The 20,930-nt window shown below is 40.8% G+C and overlaps 1 protein-coding gene across 5 annotated transcripts in view; it reads left to right on the top strand.

Moving 5' to 3' along the window:
* spag17 (sperm associated antigen 17) overlaps positions 1–20,930 on the top strand; it is a 319,678-nt gene that overhangs the window by 126,365 nt on the left and 172,383 nt on the right. For all 5 annotated transcript variants that reach the window (XM_073045385.1, XM_073045386.1, XM_073045384.1 and 2 more), the window contains 2 exons: positions 7,234–7,345; positions 20,035–20,169. In XM_073045385.1, the coding sequence (XP_072901486.1) occupies positions 7,234–7,345; positions 20,035–20,169 (247 nt within the window). The remainder of the gene's footprint in view (positions 1–7,233; positions 7,346–20,034; positions 20,170–20,930) is intronic.

Below are 20,930 nucleotides of genomic sequence, written 5' to 3'. Positions count from 1 at the left end.
CAAGCCTCAGTATACCATCCTTGCTTTTATATTCTTGTCCACTCAAAATGAATGCTAACATTGTATCTGCCTTTCTTAATACCAGCTCAACCTTTATGGAATCTTGTACAAGTATTCTAAAGTTTGTTTACTCCTCTAATTTCTGATTTTGAAAATAGTCTATGCCTTTATTCCTTCTACCCAAGTGTATGACCATATATAATACCCTATACTATATTCTATCTGCCACTTTTTTGTCCATTCTCCTAATCACCTAGTACTTCTTCAGACTCTCTTTTTCTCAAAACTGCTTTTCATCTGTTTTGTCTTGTGGCTTTTTAGCTGCCTTCTGTAAGTTTTAAATGCTTATCAGTCCTCTAGCTTCCCACCAATTTTTGCTACATTATATTCCTCTCTTGCTTTTATGCTGTCTTTGACTTCCTTGTCAGCTATGGTCGCCTTATTCTCCCTTTCGAATACTTCTTCTGTGGGATGAATCTATCCTGCACCTTCTGGATTACTCCCAGAAATGCCAACCATTGGTGTTTACTGTCATCCCTGCTAGTATCATCTTCCAATCAACTTTGGCCTGCTGCTCTCTCAGGACTCTATATTACCCTTTTCTCCATTGTAAGACTGATATATCTGATTTGAGCTTCTTCTCAAACTGTAGGATAAATTCTATCATGTTGTGATCACTGCCTCCTAAGGGTTCTTTTATCTTAAGCTGCCTCATCAAATCTAGTTCATTACACAATTTCCAATCCAGAATTGTCTTTTTCCAACCACAAAATGCTCTAAAAAGCCACCACATAGATGCTCTACAAGCTCCTTCTCTTGGGATCCAGCATCAATCTGATTTTCCCAATTTACCTATTTATTGAAATCCCCCATGACTATCACAACATTGTCCTTTTTACTGCACATACTTTTTCTATCTCCTAATATGTACCTTTCATTCTGGCTATTGTTAGGAGGCTTGTGTATAATTCCCATCAGGGTCTTTTTACCCTTGTAGTTTCTTAACTCTACCACAAGGATTACATATCTTCAGAATCAGTATCAGGTTTATTATCACCAGCATATGTTGTGAAATTTGTTAACTTAGCAGCAGCAGTACAATATAATACATGATAATATAGAAAGAAAAAATAAATAGATCAATTACAGTAAGTCTAAGTATGTATATGAAATAGTTAGATTAAAAATAGTGCAAAACAGAAATAATATATAAAAATGTGAGGTAGCGTTCATGGGTTCAATGTCCATTCAGGATTTGTATAGCAGAGGGGAAGAAGCTGTTCCTGAATCACTGTGTACATGCCTTAAGGCTTCTGTACCTCTTTCCTGATGGTAACAATGAGAAGAGAGCAAGTCCTAGGTGATGGGGGTCCTTAATAATGGACGCCACCTTTCTGAGGTACCACTTCTTAAAGATATCTTGGATACTATGGAGGCTCGTACTCAAGATGAAGCTGACTAATTTTAGGACTTTCTGTAGCTTCTTTAGGTGCTGTACAGTAGCCCACCACCTGCGCCCCCCCCCCCCCACATCCCAGACAGGATGTAGCCTGTCAGAATACTCTATAGATGTTTTCAAGTGTTTTAGGTGACAACCCAAATTTCTTCAAACTCCTATTGAAGTATAACTATTGCATTGCCTTCTTTATAGCTCATTCGATATGTTGGGACCAAGTTAGATCCTCAGAGATCTTGAAATTGCTCACTCTCGCCACTTTTTTTTTGTAATTTATTTTTTATTGAAGTTCATCATCAAACAAACATTTCCATAAGATGTATTTCAGACATTGTACATATATATCATATAATCATATATATACTACAAATCTCCACAAAGTATTTATCTGAGGTATACACTTATTGAAAAGAGTGTAAAGAAAAAACAAGCAAAAGGAAAGAACTATGTGCAAGTAGGGAGTGATCTTTTTTTTACAACAGATTCATTGATTTGTGAGAATAAAATCAGGCCTATGAGGCATTATGTACTGATCCTTTTATGAGGATTAGTTCATGTTCCCTCGTCTTACCTTTCCTGAAGTCCATAATTGGCTTCTTTTGTCTTACTGACATTGAGTGTACGATTGTTGTGAAGCCGCTCAACTAACTGGTATATCTTGCTCCTGAACACCCTCTCATCTCCACCTGAGATTCTGCCAACAATGGTTGTATCATCAACAGATTTATAGATGGCATTTGAGCTATGCCTAGCCACACAGTCATGGATATATAGAGAGTAGAGCAGTGGGCTAAGCACACACCCCTGATTGCCAGCAAGGAGGACATATTATCACCAATCCACAGAAATTATGGTCTTCCAGTTAGAAATGCAGAGGGAGGTAAAGAGGTCTTGTAGCTTATCGATCAGGACTGTGGGAATGATGATGTTAAACGCTGAGCTGTAGTCAATGAACTGCATCCTGACATAGATGTTTATGTTGTCCAGTGGCAGTGTGAAAAGCCACTGAGATTGCCTCTGCCATAAACCTATTGTGGCGATAGGCAAATTCTGGTGGGTCCAGGTCCTTGTTGAGGCAGAAATTCATTCTAGCCATGACCAACCTCTCAAAGCATACTACTGGATGGTAGTCATTAAGACGGCTCACACTACTCTTCTTAGGCACTGGTATAATTGTTGCCTTTTTGAAGTAGGTGGGAACATCCAACCATAGCAGAGAGAAATTGAAAATGTCCTTGAATGCTTCCATGAGCTGGTTGGCATATTTTCAGAGCCTTACCAGGTACTCCATTGAAGCCTGCCGCCTGTCCAGAAAGACAGCCTGATGTTGGAAAGACAGAGATCACAGGGCCACCTGGTGCAGCAGGGATCTTCACAGCTGTAGTTATATTCTCCCTTTAAAGTGGGCATAGAAGGCGTTGAGCTCATCTGATAGTGAAGTATCGCTAGCATTCATGCTATTGGGTTTCGCTTTGTAGGAAGTAATGTCCTAAAAAACTGTGTCAGAGTTGACATGCTTTCGATGTCGCCTCCAACCTGACTTACAATTGTTTCTTCAGTCTTGAAATAGCCCTCCACAAGTCATACCTAGTTTTCTTGTACAGACCTGGGACACCCAATTGAAATACCACAGATCTATCCTTCTGCAGATGACAAACCTCCTGGATCATCCAAAGCTTTTGATTTAGGAATATACAGCAAGTTTTCGTAGGCACACACTCGTTCACACAGGTTTTAATGAAGTTGATAACAACTGCGGCAAACTCATCCAGAATCAAAGGTGAATCCCTGAATGCAGTCCTGTAAGCGCTCCTGTGCTTTCCTTCTCTATGCCTTCTTGGTCCTCACTACTGGTACTACAGTCTTCAGGTCTCTGTCTATTCTCAGGTATAGCCAGGTGATCAGACTTTCCAAAGTGAGGGCATGGAATAGCACGATAGGCATTTTTAATGGTGATGTATCAGTGTCCGGCGTATATTTTCCTCTGGTACTACAAGTGATTTGTTGATTGTAATTACTTGGTGACCTTTTCAAGCTGGCCTGGTTAAAATCCCACAAAATGATGGTGCAAGCCTGAGCATGTGCTGTTTTGTGCATGTTGATCCCATTCTTCAGATCATCTAGAGCCCGTTTGACATTGGCCTGAGGTGGAATGTACACCACTACCAAAATGATTGCTGAAATCTCTCACAGCAGGTAAAATGGACAGCATTTAATTTCAAGATATTCCAGGTCTGGTGAGCAAAATTGGGACATCACATTTGTGCACCAAGAGGAATTGATCGTGAGGCATATACCTCCACCTCTGCTTTTGAGAGACTTGACAGTCCTGTCCAGGTGGTGTATTGTGAACCCATCAATCTTAATCACTGCATCTGGTATGAAAGTGGTTAACCAGGGTTCTGTGAAACAAGGGACACAAGTGATCTAATATCCCTCTGATACAGTACCCTAGCTCTAAGATCTTGAATTTTATTTCCTTCAAGGAGTCTGATGAGAAGTATAGCCACAATCAGCATTGTTTTCATAGGTTATAAGCAGTAATGGATTGGTCAATTGCATTAAAACATCTTTATTAATTGTACAGACATTTGAAACAGTTGTGATTCTTAGCTGTATCAGGCTGAAATGGGAATATTTAATCACATCCATCAAGCTGCACTGTATGAGGTTGCCTTCAAGGCACCCTAGAAACATCTTCCAATCCTACATCACCTGTTTCTAAGTATTTTATTTCAAATTTTTACCAACAGTGCCATCCTGCCCCCTCTGCCTACCTGCCCGTCCTTTCAATATAATGCTTTCCTTTCAATAAATCCTTTCAATTTAATATATAGATATTAAACTCCAACAATGATCTACTTTCAGCCATGATTCAGTGATGGCCACAAAGTCATACCTGTCAATTTCTAACTGTGCTACACAGTCATCTACAGTATTTTATTCTGTATACTGTGTGTATTCAAATATAACATCTCCAGTATTGTATTCGTCACCCTTTTTGATTTTTGCTTCCATGTTACATTTCAACTCATTCCACTGGCTGCAGTTTAGCCCTATCATCTGCCTATCCATCCTCAGTCTCACTACACACTGCATCAACTTGTATACATACTGCCTCTTCCTCAGACCTATCACTAGTTCCCAACCCCCTGCCAAATTAGTTTAAACCTTTTACAACACCTCTAGCAGGCCTGCCCGCATGGATATTGAACCCCTTTGAATTCCACTGTAACCTGTCCTTTTGGTACAAGTCATACCTTCCCCAGAAGAGAACCCAATGATCCAAAATCCTGCCCCTGCTCCAATTCCTCAGCCAAATCATCCTATTCTTACACTCATCAGTGTATGACATAGGTAGCAAACCAGAGATTACTAACCTTGAGGTGCTGCTTTTCAGCTTTCTATCTGATCTCCCTATATTTTCTCTTCAGGACCTCATCCCTTTTCCTACCTACACCATTGGTACCAATAGATACCATGACTTCTGGATGTTCACCCTCCCCCTTTAAAATGCCTTGGACCTGATCGGAGAAACTCCTGACCCTAGCACCTGTGAGGCAACATGTGATCTTCATGTCTCTTTTACATCCACAGAATCTTCTTTCTGCTCCTTTAACTTTGGAATCCCTTATCACTACTGCATTCTTTTTCTCCCCTTTCCCTTCTAAATCACGGAGCCAGACTCAGTGCCAGAAACCCAGTCACTGTGGTTTTCCTCTGGTAGGTTGCTACCCACCCCTCTCCAATTTATCCAAAGTGGTAGGAACAGCCACAGGGGTACTCTGTACTGGGTTTTCCTTTCCCCCTCCTAGCATTCACCCAGCTTCTTTCATCCTGCAACTTAGAGGTGATTCCTATCTATCGCATCCTTATTTTTTGTTCTGAGTCAAAGGACATCCGGCTGCAGCTCAGGGGGTTTTGACTGGATTCATTGATTAAGCATCCATGTACTTGCCTTATCAAGTCATATACAAGAAGGTTCAATTGAGAATCGGTTTCTTTGATTCCACCTGATTTTGCATAATATTGTTAATATTATTCTCTAAGGGCAACAATCCTCCCACCCAAATAAAGCCAGTCAGACTTCGCATCATCAGCTGCTCGGTTCTCTTGAGTTACTTCCTGAGTTCAAGTCCAACACCACTGAGGCCAGTAGAGAAGTGGTACATCAGATGAAAGAAAAGTTTTTTACTGCAGCTCACTTCAGTGCTCATGTTGAAAGCACAGCATTCAAGAAATGAAATACTGTAGGAAACTGAAGTAAATAATTGAGGTGTTTAATTGGAATTAGTTTTAGGCTACTGCCATTGGCTGGAGAGAAATGATAGTTTCAGATGTCCTCATTGATTTTAACACTGGCTTTAACAATCCATGAGTCTAGGGCTGAGGTCTCATTAACAATTAAGTGCAGAGATCTGTCGTTTTTGGAAAGGCTGTGGTCTGTGTTGAGCCTCATCAAATGCCTGCAAGTCATCCTTTGTATGAAAGACTACATCTAGGAGCATACTGGAACAACATGTTCTCAACAACATGCAGTTTGGGAAGTTCGAATAGCTTGCTGGTTATCTGAAAATCTTTCCTTTATGGCAGATAAAGATTTCAGAATTCCTTTGAAAGTTTCAAAAATCTGTTTTTGACAGAATAATGGCTCTCTCCACTGAACATTGACTTCTCTAACTTCCGTTAATGCCCCTCTTCCCCTTCTTACCCCATCCCTGACATATTTAGTTGTTTGCCTGTTCTCCATCTCCCTCTGGTGCTCCCCCCCACCTTTCTTTCTCCTGAGGCCTCCCGTCCCATGATCCTTTCCCTTCTCCAGCTCTGTATCACTTTCGCCAATCACCTTTCCAGCTCTTAGCTTCATCCCACCCCCTCCGGTCTTCTCCTATCATTTTGCATTTCCCCCTCCCCCCACTACTTTCAAATCTCTTACTATCTTTCCTTTCGGCTAGTCCTGACGAAGGGTCTTGGCCCAAAACGTCGACAGCGCTTCTCCCTATAGATGCTGCCTGGCCTGCTGTGTTCTACCAGCATTTTGTGTGTGTTGTTGTTCTCTCCACTTAACCCTCTTTTAGAAGCTACACAATTCAACTTGCTATACAACATATACAGTACATTGTAATAAGGTAAGCATTTTTGAGCATCAGCTAAGCAAGTTCTATTCCTTCAGAGCCCCAATAATATTTACATTCTGCATTGGGCTTAATGATACGAATGTGCAAAAATTACTCCATTGACAATTTCAGACATTACAAGGTGCTTTAGACAAATCAAATAACTGCCAATAACATCTTTCTGGACTAATATGCAAATTAACTGACGAGTAAACCACAGGGCTGCAGTATTAGTCAAATGCAGACCATAATGTCAACTGCAATTATTACAAGTATCTTTTTATGCACAATTTTGCTGGGGCAGAACCAATGAGTAATAAATTATACAATCCCTATAGTATAAAACAGCATCCATATTTAGGGAGACATGTTATGTACCCAGTATCTGTCGTGCCAGATAGTGATGTTGGGTGTATCATATGCTTTCCTAAATGGGGGATTGTCAAGTTCCTCTCTGATTTTTTTAACCTCCTGCCACCTAGGTTATTGCCAGAAACTGAAGTGTTAATCTGAACTTCATGGCATAATTTAAAAGCATTCCATATAACTTGATAAAACTACTAAATTTGTTTCATACAAATTTATTTTTATGTTGACTACAAAACAAAGACTTTTTGTTCAAGATTCAATGACAATCTCTTGTCCTGTTTTTGTTTGCAGTTTACTGGCTACAATTTTGGAAATGATTTGATTCAGGTATCTGGAGAAATCAAGTCTCTTTTTCCAGTTGATGGAGGACACATTCAAGTGAAAATCATAAAATTTTTACATGGTAACTACTAAACTATGAATAACCCTTTACTGAATGAATACTGCTGCATCAAATGCTTTTCTAATTGTCCAACATCTTTATCAGTGCTAAGCAGCTGAAATGTGTAATCTGTGAAATCAAAGGTGTAACAAAAATATTTAGAAATTTCATTCCTTGTTCCTTCCTGAATCAATAACAAGAGATATTTTCAAACAAAGAAGGCACTAATGTGAGTTAAAGCTTATAAGATTCGAGATTGTTTAATGTCACTCCCAGTACAAGTGTAAAGGAGAATGAATTAATTGTTACTCTGGATCTGATGCAGCACAAAAAAACACAATAAGATAAAGAACACAATAATAATAAAAACAGAATAAATATAAATGCATAAGATAGATCCTATACATTGATTGTATGTCCATAAATTGATGCTAAGCACAAGAATGTCTGTATATTTAGTGACTGACAGGAAATGGGAAAGTAGTGGTGGTTAGGGGTGTTAAGATGTTGATCAGCCTTACTGCTTGGGGAATGTAACTGTTTTTGAGTATGAATGGTCCTAGTATGGATGCTACATAACCTCCTCCCAGATGGGAATGGGACAAACATTACATGACCAGAGTGGTTGAGATCCTTCATGATGTTTCTGACCCTTTTTCTGGCAATTTCCTGTATTTATTTGCTTGATAAAGATAGACTGGTGCTGCTAATGTGTTACTAATAAAGTAAAAAATAATTAGAATTGTAAAAGGAATAAAATACAGAATGAAATAAAATGCTTAATAAAATTGAGAAACAAAGTAATACTTAAAGACAATCTATACAATGAAGGAGAGAACCTCAGTGTCCAACAGCCTGTTCTGCAGTCTACTGTCTGTCTTAGTGCCAGCACAACCTAACTAGCCTGTTACGTACCCCGTAACTGGGTGTCAGACCAGCAGAGAAAGAAGAATCAGTTGGAGTCTGGTGGTACCAAAACTAAAGGTGTTTATTAGTAAACTACAAAATACAGTATCAAAAATGCAAATATACATATAAAACAAGTTAGCAATAATAAATCTAAAAGTGTAGGAATAATAAGCAATAATAAACAAGCTCTATCGATGTCTAGGGGTAAATGAATTGTCATAGAAGAGTATAAAGTTCATTTCAGTTCATGTGTGCTGAGGTAGTTATGGTTGTTGCGTTGTAATTGTTGGAGAGAGAGAGCGAGAGATTAGGCAGCTGCAGCAGCATGGCTTTCTTAACCCGTCGTGTCATTGTGGCCATTCAGTTATGACCCCTCCGTCCTTCAGCTAGACCGTTTTTCTGTGGTGGACTCGTCACTCTGGCATAAGTGGACACAAGTCCCCACCAGTCCTGCTGTAACACTGTGAGCTTTACTGACCGATCTCCTGATTCGGTCTCCGAAGCCCCCACCTTCCTGTGGGTTCACAACACTCAGTCAGTGTCCACTGGTGTGTCTGAAGGGTGTCTCTCCAGACCTGTCTTTTATCCCCACTCACGTGGTCTCAGCTATCCATCAACTCTGAATGACCGTGTCCATCAAATCAGGCCACTCCTGCTGTCTCCTGAGGAATGTTAATGAGCAAAGTAAAGTCCTTGTAGTGAAAGATAAATAATCCAGGAAGAGTCAAAATACAGTAGATCAACAGTCTCTCTCTCCCTCTTATCTGCAGCAGATGTCCTTGCCTGGGCTTCATCTCTCTCTCTCTCAGTAGCAGCATAGCAACAGCAATAGTTCATAGTTCTCGGGGGGTGGGGGGAATGGTTAACTCTGCACCCCATATCCAGGTCTGTTCATCACTCATAACAAGCCTAAGGGAAGGTTCCAAATTACACAAAAAAGTTGTCCCTTCATTCGATCCTTAACCTAGAATGAATCTCAAAGACAGGAACAGCATTTCTGCAATACAACATTCTTCACCAGTATCTAATCTCAAGAATGCGCGTCTAAGAACAACTTAGCATTGGTGTTGATTTATTATTGCCTCATGTACCAAGATACATTAAAAAAAATTCTTGTATATTCAAGGGACGACTGCACAAACATATGGACGTCAGCAAGTTAGACTGGTGGGAAGCTTAAAAGAACACAACTTTACAGAGCAGGTGTTGGAGGAGCGGGGGACGGAGTGGAGGGAGGCAGAGTAGGAGGGTTTTGGCTCGGTGGGGCTTCAGTGATAACAGGTTGAGGCCAGGTAGGTTATCTGTGAAGAATAAAAACAGGAAGCATGCCTGTGAGGCCAGTGTTCTGTACTGGGTGTCCGATGTGGGATGTTCAGGAGATTCCCAGCCTCCCAGAAGGCCACATCTGCACCAGGTGCGTTGAGCTGCAGCTCCTTAGGGATCACATTAGGGAACTGGAGCTGCAGCTTGATGACCATTGTCTGGTCAGGGAAAGTGAGGAGGTGATAGAGAGGATCTATAGGCAAGTAGTCACACCGGGGCCTCGGGAGACAGATAAGTGGGTAACAGTCAGGAAAGGGAAGGGCAAGAGGCAGATACTAGAGAGTACCCGTATGTCTATCCCCCTTAACAATATGTACTCCTGTTTGAGTACTGTTGGTGGGGGAGGTGAACAGCCAGAGGTCGTGGTACATATTGATACTAATGACATAGGTAGGAAAAGGGAGAGGTCCTGAAAACAGACTACAGGGAGTTAGGAAGGAAGTTGAGAAGCAGGATCTCAAAGGTAGTAATCTCAGGATTACTGCCTGTGCTACACGACAGTGAGTGTAGGAATAGAGTGAGGTGGAGAATAAATGCGTGGCTGAGGGATTGGCGCGAGGGCAGGAATTCTGATTTCTGGATCATTGAGACCTCTCTTGGGGCAGGCATGACCTGTACAAAAAGGACAGATTGCACTTGAATCTGAGAGGGACCAATAACCTGGCAGGGAGATTTGCTAAGGCTATTGGGGAGAGTTTAACCTAGAATTGCTGTGGGATGGGTATTGAATTGAAGAGACGGAGGAAGGGGCTGTTGGCTCACAAATAGAGAAAATTTTGGACAGTGTGAGAGGGAGGATAGGCAAGTGATAGAGAAGGGATGCGCTCAGACTGATGGTTTGAGATGTGTCTATTTTCATGCAAGAAGCACCGTGAACAAAGCAGATGAGCTTAGAGCATGAGATGTGTCCTGATGAAGGGTCTCAGCCGGAAATGTCGACAGTGCTTCTCCTTATAGATGCTGCCTGGCCTGCTGTGTACCACCAGCATTTTGAGTGTGTTGTTTGAATTTCCAGCATCTGCAGATTTCCTCGTGTTTGAGCTTAGAGCATGGATCAGTACTTGGAGCTTTGATGTTGTGGCCATTACAGAGGTGGATGGCTCAGGGGCAGGAAAGGTTACTTAGAGTGCCAGGCTATACGAGGGGTGATTGATAAGTTTATGGCCTAAGGTAGAAGGAGTCAATTTTAGAAAACCTAGCACATTTATTTTTCGACACAGTCACCTCCTGCATTTACACACTTAGTCCAGCGGTCATGGAGCATCCGGATCTTGGACCTCCAGAAAGTGTCCAGATCAGGGGTGATTGATAAATTCATGGCCTAAGGTAGGAGGAGATGAGTTATTAACTTCAAACTTTCTGCAAAATCACTCAAAGAGTTGACCTGCATGTACATGTAACGAAAGCTGTATAACTCATCTCGTTCTACCTTAGGCCACTAACTTATCAATCACCCCTCTGTGGATACTTTCTGGAGATCCAAGATCCGTATGCTCCACGACTGCTGGCCTCAGTGTGTAAATGTAGGAAAAATGAATGTGCTAGGTTTTCCAAAATTGACTCCTTCTACCTTAGGCCCCGAACTTATAACGTTTCAGCATGGACAGGGAGGAGGGCAAAAGAGGTAGGGGTGTGGCACTACTGATCAGATATAGTGTCACGGCTGCAGAAGAGGAGGAGGTCATGAAAGGAATGTCTATTGAGTGTCTGTGGGTGGAAGTTAGAAACAGAAAAGGGTCAATAATTCTACTGGGTATTTTTTATAGACTACCCATTAGTAACAGGGACATCGAGGAGCAGATAGGGAGACTGATTCCGGAAAGGTGTAATAATAACAGGGTTGTGGTGTGAGATTTTAATTTCCCAAATTAAAAGAGCAAGGGGTTTAGATGGGGTGGAGTTTGTTAGGTGTGTTCAGGAAGGTTTCCTGCCAAAATATGTAGATAAGCCTATAAGAGGAGAGGCTGTACTTGATCTTGTATTGGGAAATGAACCTGGTCAGGTGTCAGGTCTCTCAGTGGGAGAGCATTTTGGAGATAGTGATCACATTCTATTTCCTTTACCATAGCATTGGTGAGGGATAGGAACAGACAAGTTAGGAAATCATTTAATTGGAGTAAGGGGAAATATGAAGCTATCACGCAGGAACTTGGAAGCATAAATTGGTAACAGATGTTCTCGGAAATGTACGGCAGAAATGTGGCAAATGTTCAGGGGATGTTCGCATGGCATTCTGCATAGGTACATTCCAATGAGACAGGGAAAAGATGGTAGGGTACACGAAGGTTCAAGAAACTAGGTAATGATGGAAATCTAGAAGATTCTAAAGCTAGCAGGAAGGAGCTTAAGAATGAAATTAGGAGAGCCAGAAGGGGCCATGAGAAGGCCTTAGCGAACAGGATTGAGGAAAACCCCAAGACATTCTACGAGTATGTGAAGAGCAATAGGATAAGATGTGAGAGAATAGGACCAATCAAGTATGACAATGGAAAAGTGTGAATGGAACTGGAGGAGATAGCAGAGATACTTAATGAATACTTTGCTTCAGTATTCACGACAGGAAAGGATCTTGGCGATTGTAGGGATGACTGACAGCAGATTGAAAATCTTGAGCATATAGACATTAAGAAAGAGGAGGTGCTGGAGCTTTTGGAAAGCATCAAGTTGGCTAAGTCTCCGGGACCAGATGAGATGTATCCCAGGCTACTGTGGGAGGCAAAGGAGGAGATTGCAGAGCCTCTGGCAATGACCTTTGCATCATCAATGGGGATGGGAGAGGTTCCGGAGGATTGGAGGGTTGCAGATGTTGTTCCCTTATTCAAGAAAGGGAGCAGCGATAGCCCAGGAAATTATAGACCAGTGAGTCTTACTTCAGTGGTTGATAAGTTTGTCAGGGTGCTGAAGCGGGGACCCAATCGCAGACCAAGTACTGTGTGCACTGATATTTACTGAGTAGCAAATCCAGAGGGGCAACAAAGTCGGCGTAAAAGTTCAGGTGGAGATTTAAAAATTTCAGAGAAATCCAAAAACCAGAATCGGTAAACAGGCAGAGTCGATATTCGGATGGACAGAGTTCAAATACAAATGCTGGAAAGGCTCAGGAAAACTCATTGGCACAAGCTGGCAACAAACTGGTGAAAACACAGTACTAAAATACCCTGAGCAATAAACACAGAGGCAGATGATAGGTGGAGCACAATGAGACAGAAGTGGCAGCAAAACAGGTAATAATGAGAAATGAGAGGTGGAGTACTCAGTAATACAGGGGCCGGAGTAGAGCAGGAGCAGGGACAAGAGCACATGGGTCATGAAAGCAAACAAGAACACACGGCAATACAAAACCACAGACTGACAACTAGGGGGAAAACACACAAAAAGATAAAGTTCAACAGGAGGTACTGACAAAATTGATGAAAAAGATCCTGAGAGGCAGGGTTTATGAACATTTGGAGAGGCATAGTATGATTAGGAATTGTCAGCATGGCTTTGTCAAAGGCAGGTCGTGCCTTACGAGCCTGATTGAATTTTTTGAAGATGTGACTAAACACACTGATGAAGGTAGAGCAGTAGATGTAGTGTATATGGATTTCAGTAAGGCATTTGATAAGGTATCCTGTGCAAGGCTTATTGATAAAATAAGGAGGCATGGGTTCCAAGGGGACCATGCTTTGTGGATCTAGAATTAGCTTGCTCAAAAAAGGCAAAGAGTGGTTAGAGAAGGGTCGTATTCTGCATGGAGGTTGGTGACCAGTGGAGTGCCTCAGGGATCTGTTCTGGGACCCCTTCTCTTCATGATTTTTATAAATGACCTGTATGAGGAAGTGGAGGGATGGGTTAGTAAATTTGCTGATGACATAAAGGTTGGGGGTGTTGTGGATAGTGTGGAGGGCTGTCAGAGGTGACAGCGGGACATCGATAGGATGCAAAACTGGGCTGAGAAGTGACAGATGGAGTTCAACCCAGATAAGTGTGAGGTGGTTCATTTTGGTAGGTCAAATATGATGGCAAAATTAGTATTAATGGTAAGACCTTGGTAGTGCGGAGGATCAGAGGGATCTTAGGGTCCGAGTCCATAGGACACTCAAAGCTGCTGCGCAGGTTGACTCTGTGGTTAAGAAGGCATTCGATGCATTGGCCTTCATCAACCGTGGGATTGAGTTTAAGAGCTGAGAGGTAATGTTGCAGCTATATAGGACCCTGATCAGGCCCCACTTGGAGTAATGTGCTCAGTTCTGGTCGCCTCACTACAGGAAGGATGTAGAAACTATGGAAAGGGTGCAGAGGAGACTTGCAAGGATGTTGCCTGAATTGGGGAGCATGCCTTATGAGAATAGGTTAAGTGAACTTGGCCTTTTCTCCTTGGAGCAATGAAGGATGAGAGGTGACCTGATAGTGATGTATAAGATGATGAGAGGCATTGATCATGTGGATAGTGAGAGGCTTTTTCCCAGGACTGAAATGGCTAACATGAGAGGGCACAGTTTTCAGGTGCTAGGAAGTAGGTACAGAGGAGATATCAGAGGTAAGTTAAGTTGAATGAAGAGTTAAAATTGGCATGTCGCAAAGGTAATGATACAGTTGTCATGGGGGATTTCAACATGCAGGTAGACTGGGAGAATCAGAATGGTACTGGACCCCAAGAAAGGGAGTTTGTGGAGTGCCTCTGAGATGGATTCTTTGAACAGCATGTACTGGAGCCTACCAGGGAGAAGGCAATTCTAAATTTAGTGTTGTGCAATGAACCGGATTTGATCAGGGACCTCGAGATAAAGGAACCATTAGGAGGTAGTGACCATAATATGATATGTTTTAACCTACAATTTGAGAAGGAGAAGGGAAAATCAGATGTGTCAGTATTACAGTTGAACAAAGGGAACTATGGAGCTATGAGGGAGGAGCTGGCCAAAGTTCAATGGAACAATACCCTAGCAGGGAAGACAGTGGAACAAAAATGGCAGGTGTTTCTGGGAATAATGCAGAAGGTGCAGGATCAGTTCATTCCAAAGAGGAAGAAAGATCCTAAGGGGAGTAAGGGGCGGCCATAGCTGACAAGGGAAGTAAAGGGCAGTATAAAAATAAAAGAGAAGAAGTATAACATAGCAAAGATGAGCGGGAAACCGGAGGACAGGGAAGCTTTTAAAGAGCAACAGAAGATAACAAAAAAGGCAATACACCAAGAAAAAATGAGGTACAAAGGTAAACTAGCCAAGAATATAAAGGAGGATAGTAAAAGCTTCTTTAGGTATGTGAATAGCAAAAAATAGTTAAGACCAAAATTGGGCCATTGAAGACAGAAACGGGTGAATTTATTATGGGGAACAAGGAAATGGCAGATGAGTTGAACAGGTACTTTGGATCTGTCTTCACTAGGGAAGACACAAACAATCTCCCAGATGTAATAGTGGCCAAAGGAACTAGGGTAAAGGATGAACTGAAGGAAATTTATATTAGGCAAGAAACGGTGTTGGATAGACTGTTGAGTCTGAAGGCTGATAAGTCCCCGGGACCTGATGGTCTGCATCCCAGGGTACTTAAAGAGGTGGCTTTAGAAATCGTGGATGCATTGGTAATCATTTTCCAATGTTCTATAGATTCAGGAACAGTTCCTGCTGATTGGAGGGTGGCTAATGTTGTCCCACTTTTCAAGAAAGGAGGGAGAGAGTAAACAGGGAATTATAGACCGGTTAGCCTGACGTCAGTGGTGGGAAAGATGCTGGAGTCAATTATAAAAGAGGAAATTACGACACATTTGGATAGCAGTAGAAGGATCAGTCCGGGTCAGCATGGATTTATGAAAGGAAAATCATGCTTGACTAATCTTCTGGAGTTTTTTGAGTATGTAACTATGAAAATGGACAAGGGAGAGCCAGTGGATGTAGTGTACCTGGGCTTCCAGAAAGCTTTTGATAAAGTCCCACATAGGAGATTAGTGGGCAAAATTAGGGCACATGGTATTGGGGGCAGAGTACTGACATGGAGTGAAAATTGGCTGGCTGACAGGAAACAAAGAGTAGTGATTAATGGGTCCTTTTCGGAATGACAGGCTGTGACCAGTGGGGTACCGCAAGGTTTGGTGCTGGGACCGCAGCTGTTTACAATATACATTAATGATTTAGATTGAAGGGATTAAAAGTAACATTAGCAAATTTGCTGATGACACAAAGCTGGGTGGCAGTGTGAAATGTCAGGAGGATGTTATGAGAATGCAGGGTGACTTGGACAGGTTGGGTGATTGGGCAAATGTATGGCAGATGCAGTTTAATGTGGATAAATGTGAGGTTATTCACTTTGGTGGCAAGAACAGGAAGGCAGATTACTATCTAAATGGAGTCAAGTTAGGAAAAGGGGAAGTACAATGAGATCTAGGTGTTCTTGTACATCAGAAAATGAAAGCAAGCATGCAGGTACAGCAGGCAGTGAAGAAATCTAATGGCATGCTGGCTTTTATAACAAGAGGAATTGAGTATAGGAGTAAAGAGGTCCTTCTGCAGCTGTTCAGGGCCCTGGTGAGACCCCACCTGGAGTATTGTGTGCAGTTTTGGTCTCCAAATTTGAGGAAGGACATTCTTGCTATTGAGGGAGTGCAGCGTAGGTTCACAAGATTAATTCCCGGAATGGCAGGACTGTCATATATTGAAAGATTGGAGCGACTGGGCTTATATACACTGGAATTTAGAAGGATGAGAGGGGATCTGATTGAAACATATAAGATTATTAAGGGATTGGACACACTGGAGGCAGGAAGCATGTTCCCACTGATGGGTGAGTCCAGAACTAGAGGCCACAGTTTAAGAATAAGGGGTATGCCACTTAGAACAGAGATGCGGAAAAACTTTTTCACCCAGAGAGTGGTGGATATGTGGAATGCTCTGCCCCAGAAGGCAGTGGAGGTCAAGTCTCTGTATGCATTCAAGAGAGAGTTAGATAGAGCTCTTACAGATAGTGGGGTCAAGGGATATGGGGAGAGGGCAGGAACGGGGTACTGATTGTGTATGATCAGCCATGATCACAGTGAATGGTGGTGCTGGCTAGAAGGGCCAAATGGCCTACTCCTGCACCTGCTGTCTATTGTCTATTGTAAGTTTTTTAAGCAGAGAATGGTGATTGTGTGGAATGGGCTGCCGGTGATGGTGGTGGAGGTGGATACAATAGGGTCTTTTAAGAGACTCCTGGATAGGTACATGGAGCTTAGAAAAATAGAAGGCTATGGGTAACCTTAAGTAATTTCTCAGTAAGGACATGTTCGGCACAGCATTGTGGGCCGAAGGGACTGTATTGTGCTGTGAGTTTCCTGTGTTTCTATGTTTCTATATTGTTAATATTGATTAAGTCACTACACTGTATTAAGCTAGAGTAAGGTAAAAAAATAATAATGCAGAATAAAGTGCAAAAGCTACTGAAAAAGTACAGTGCAGAGAAACAATAAGGTGTCAGATCAAGAAACAAGGTAGGTTTTGAGACCAAGAGTCCATCTTATCATACAAGAGATTCATTCAAGATTCTGTCCTTCAGATTCCAAACTGTCACGATTTTGGCTTAGAAGTACATACCTAGGAGGAATCAAATATACCTTTTGTAAAATTTTCTCCTTACACAAGGAGACTAACTTTAATGATTTTAAACTTCCAAATCAACTGTCCTTGCAGATCCTGTGGTTAGTGTTTGAGCTTTAAATCCCTGATGTGTGATCTTAGTTGATTAGTGCCATACCTTTCTCATGGAGAAATAGCATTTTTTATTCCAGAAATGTTTCCATTTTTAAAATAAATTTGTCCATCAATTTTTTTCCTTCTGATAAATTAATGTTTGTTTGCCCTTTCCTGGACTACCTGCTTATTATTTTTCCCATTCTTCTATTTACGTGCCATTTTATCTAAAGGAGAAGTATCTCATTGTCATAATCAGCCAGTTTGGGTTAGAAATTGTACCACTAATTGCAATCTAAGACTGCCTAATCCAAGTCTGCAGTACATTCTGGAACACCCACAACACAATAGTTGTATAGTTCATGTGTTATAAACTGTCACATTCGCATTTCTCAGTTCTTCATCTTTTTCAAGCAAATTATAGAATTAGGTGCTAACCTAATAAAGCTACAAAGGCAGATTATCTGGCACAATCACAGGTTGTTGACAGCACAAAATGTATCCATTTTTGAAATTGCAGCTTGACTTTTTATCTTTTTCTTTTCCTTGTGCAGTCCATTTACATTTATTTGCCCAATATGCTCTTTGTATGGGCCCTACTTTGTTACATTTTCTGCAAGTTTCACAATTAAATTTGCATTGGGTTGGTGCATGTGAGCCCCTGCCACAATGGTAACACAATTTGTTTGGGCAGACCAGTTTTTGTTTAGACACTGCAATTTTGTTCATGCTCACTTTTATTCCTGACTGCATCTTAGTTGTGTCTCTGGCTGCTGTTTTCATTGTTGCAATGATTTCAACTGCTCTTTTAATTATGAGTTGTGCTTCAGTTAGGAGCAATTTTTTGAATTCTTTTTTTATAAGATTCCATAAACTAAAAGATCTCTCAGTGCATCACTGATGCTCAGACAATTTCTTCAATTCAGCCAGATAAGCTGAAATAGAATCCCTTTCTGCAATCAACCATAGTTTTGGTTCTAAATGTTCCTGCATTATGTTCATGATATCAATAAAGTTCATTTTGGCTGGTTTGGTTGAAGTAGTTAAAGTTCTAGGCAAACTGTTTCCTTTCCTACCCATTGCACTCAGCAATACTGGCCCTCATTTTTCATCAGCTATTTCATTTGCTTCAAAATACTGTTCAATTTGTTCAGTATACACCATCTGGTTATCTTTTGTGCAATTGAATGTATCTGTCTTTCCAATTTAGCCAGCCATTTCTGCTTTCTTTTAGTTTATTATTATTATTATTATTATTATTATTATTATTATTATTATTATTATTATTACCACCACCTGGTTCACACTGTTTATGAACCCATGGCCATACACATTGCTTGTTAATTTCATCTATCCTGCCTTTTTTTTACTCAAATTTCTTTCTCCCCTTCCAAAGAAAAACATGCTGCACTTCAACAGGTATTTTCATCCTCTCAGCTTTGTCTTAAAACTTCCTATTCACCACTGTTAAGTTTTGCAACTCCAGAAACTAATAAAAGAAAAGCACAGAAGCCAGGATGATGGTCTGCTTAGTTTTCTTTCTTGAATGAGGCATTCAGATATGACGTGGTGGTGTTCTGACATATGCCATTCATGTACTTCTTACATAGAACCCATAATGAATTATGTAAACCACATAGAATGCTTAGTCAAACAATATATTTACAATATTACTCGCATATTACTGATATTTTAAATACACTATGGAACTTACAACCAAATGTGTTACACTGACCTTGTACTGCCTATTGCAGAAGAGGAAAATAAATTTACTGGAGTCATTCACCACCATTTCATCTTCTCGTTTATTAACAAAGTAAAGGAAAGCTTCATCAATAATTTGCTGTTGATACTTTCCATTGACCATCATACAATGTACATGCTTAGTGTGGATCACTTAAAGTTAAAAGCACCTTCATGTCCCTAGCTTAACCAGTCAATTTTTCTGGCATTCAAAATGTATTAAGACAAATAAAAATTGTTGTGAAAAATTGCAAAAATTAAAGCAATTAAACAATTGCTTTAAATAATTGAAAACAATCAATATTTGTTCATCCTATGAAATACAAGTATTTTTGGCATTAAATTCTGCCTAGTACAGGGTGGTTCATGTAAATTCCCCAGGACAGGTCACGGGGAATTACCTCAGTTTTGGACATCAACAGTTACAGACCCTTCCACCCAATAAGCCTGCACCACCTAATTACACCCATATGACCAATTAGCCTATTAACCCATGCTATTTGGAACATAGGAAGAAACTAGACAACCCAGAGGAAACCAAAGCAGTCACAGGGAGAACTTACAAATTCCTTACATACAGCAGTGGAATTGAAACCAGGTCACTAGTGCAGTAATAGCATTATGCCAGCCACTATACTACCATGCTGCCCCACTACACAATAGTACCTACTACCAATTCAATCTGCAGGTTAACTTTGAGGAAATCCTAGGACTCCTGAGCCCCTTTTCATTTCTGAATTCTGAACTTTCTACTCCTTTAGAACAAAAATATCCATCTTTATTCTTCCTAGCCAAGTCCATAAGCTCATATCTCTATGCTATATACAATCTGCCACTTCTTTGCCCACTCTCCCTACCTGTCCAAGAACTTCTACAGACATCCTGCCTCTGCAACACTACCCATCCACCTGTCTTCGTATCATCTGCGTACATCTGGTAATTGTACATGGTGTAGTTAATTACCGGGCAAAGTTTTTTTTAATATTTCCTAATTTTTAAAAATGTATTAATTGCTTAACTTCATTGTCATTAAACAACAAAGGATTATTACCAAACTATTTCAGAGTATTTTGTTGTCCTTTGCAATAGGTTCGACAATAATTCAGGTATGTCTAATGAAGGACAATCATCATTTCTTCACCTACATCACAGATCCCATAAAAAGTTTGGATGAAAACAAAGTTGTTCCAACAGAGAGAAAACTGTCTGAAACCAGTAAGGAAGGTGAGTTTAAATATTTACGTGTATCCTTGATACTTATGCTTTTAATAAATTAATTAATTTCAATTATGTTACAAAATTGATTACAACCAATTTATGATCATAAATCATTATGGCAATATGACTTTTTTATTTCAAATACATTTCCCCACATTTAAAATGATTTTTGTGTGTGAGATAACAGTGACTGGATAAAACCAGGTTTTCTTCAGACATCCAGTGAGTCTATAATGACAGTTGTTTATACCCCTGATTTCCAAAATGCTATTTCCCAGAGCGTTTTTGGTCTTAAACATACTATATGCTGTTCTTAATGAGCAGACTTCCCTGGCTGTGGACTTTCATATTTCACATGTAAAATGCTTCCAGCATCTCTGGTGCAATCAACATAGAGTATCACAAAAATGTGTAAACATGTTATCATGTCAGCTCTCTTCTCTATTCTGAACCACCACTGAAATTATACAAAATACTGTAAATCAAGAAGGTTGCTGTTGTAGTCTGGCAGACTGACCTCTACCTTGCTGAAGCTAAGTGACAACTCTGACATCTCTTCGTAGCTACCACCTGAACCCCAGTAAGGAACATCAGGCCATTGTCTCCCACACCATTACCAATCTCATCAACTCTGAAGATCTCCCATCCATTGCCACCAACCTCCTAGTTCCCTTACTACCACTGCTCATTTCTACTTTCTACCCAAGATCTACAAACCTGACTGTACAGGTAGGCCCATTGTTTCTGCTTGCTCTTGCCCCACTGAA

This window comes from Hemitrygon akajei, chromosome 5, assembly GCF_048418815.1.
Source record: "Hemitrygon akajei chromosome 5, sHemAka1.3, whole genome shotgun sequence".
Lineage (NCBI taxonomy): Eukaryota > Metazoa > Chordata > Chondrichthyes > Myliobatiformes > Dasyatidae > Hemitrygon > Hemitrygon akajei.
This window is presented reverse-complemented; position numbering and strand designations above follow the sequence as displayed.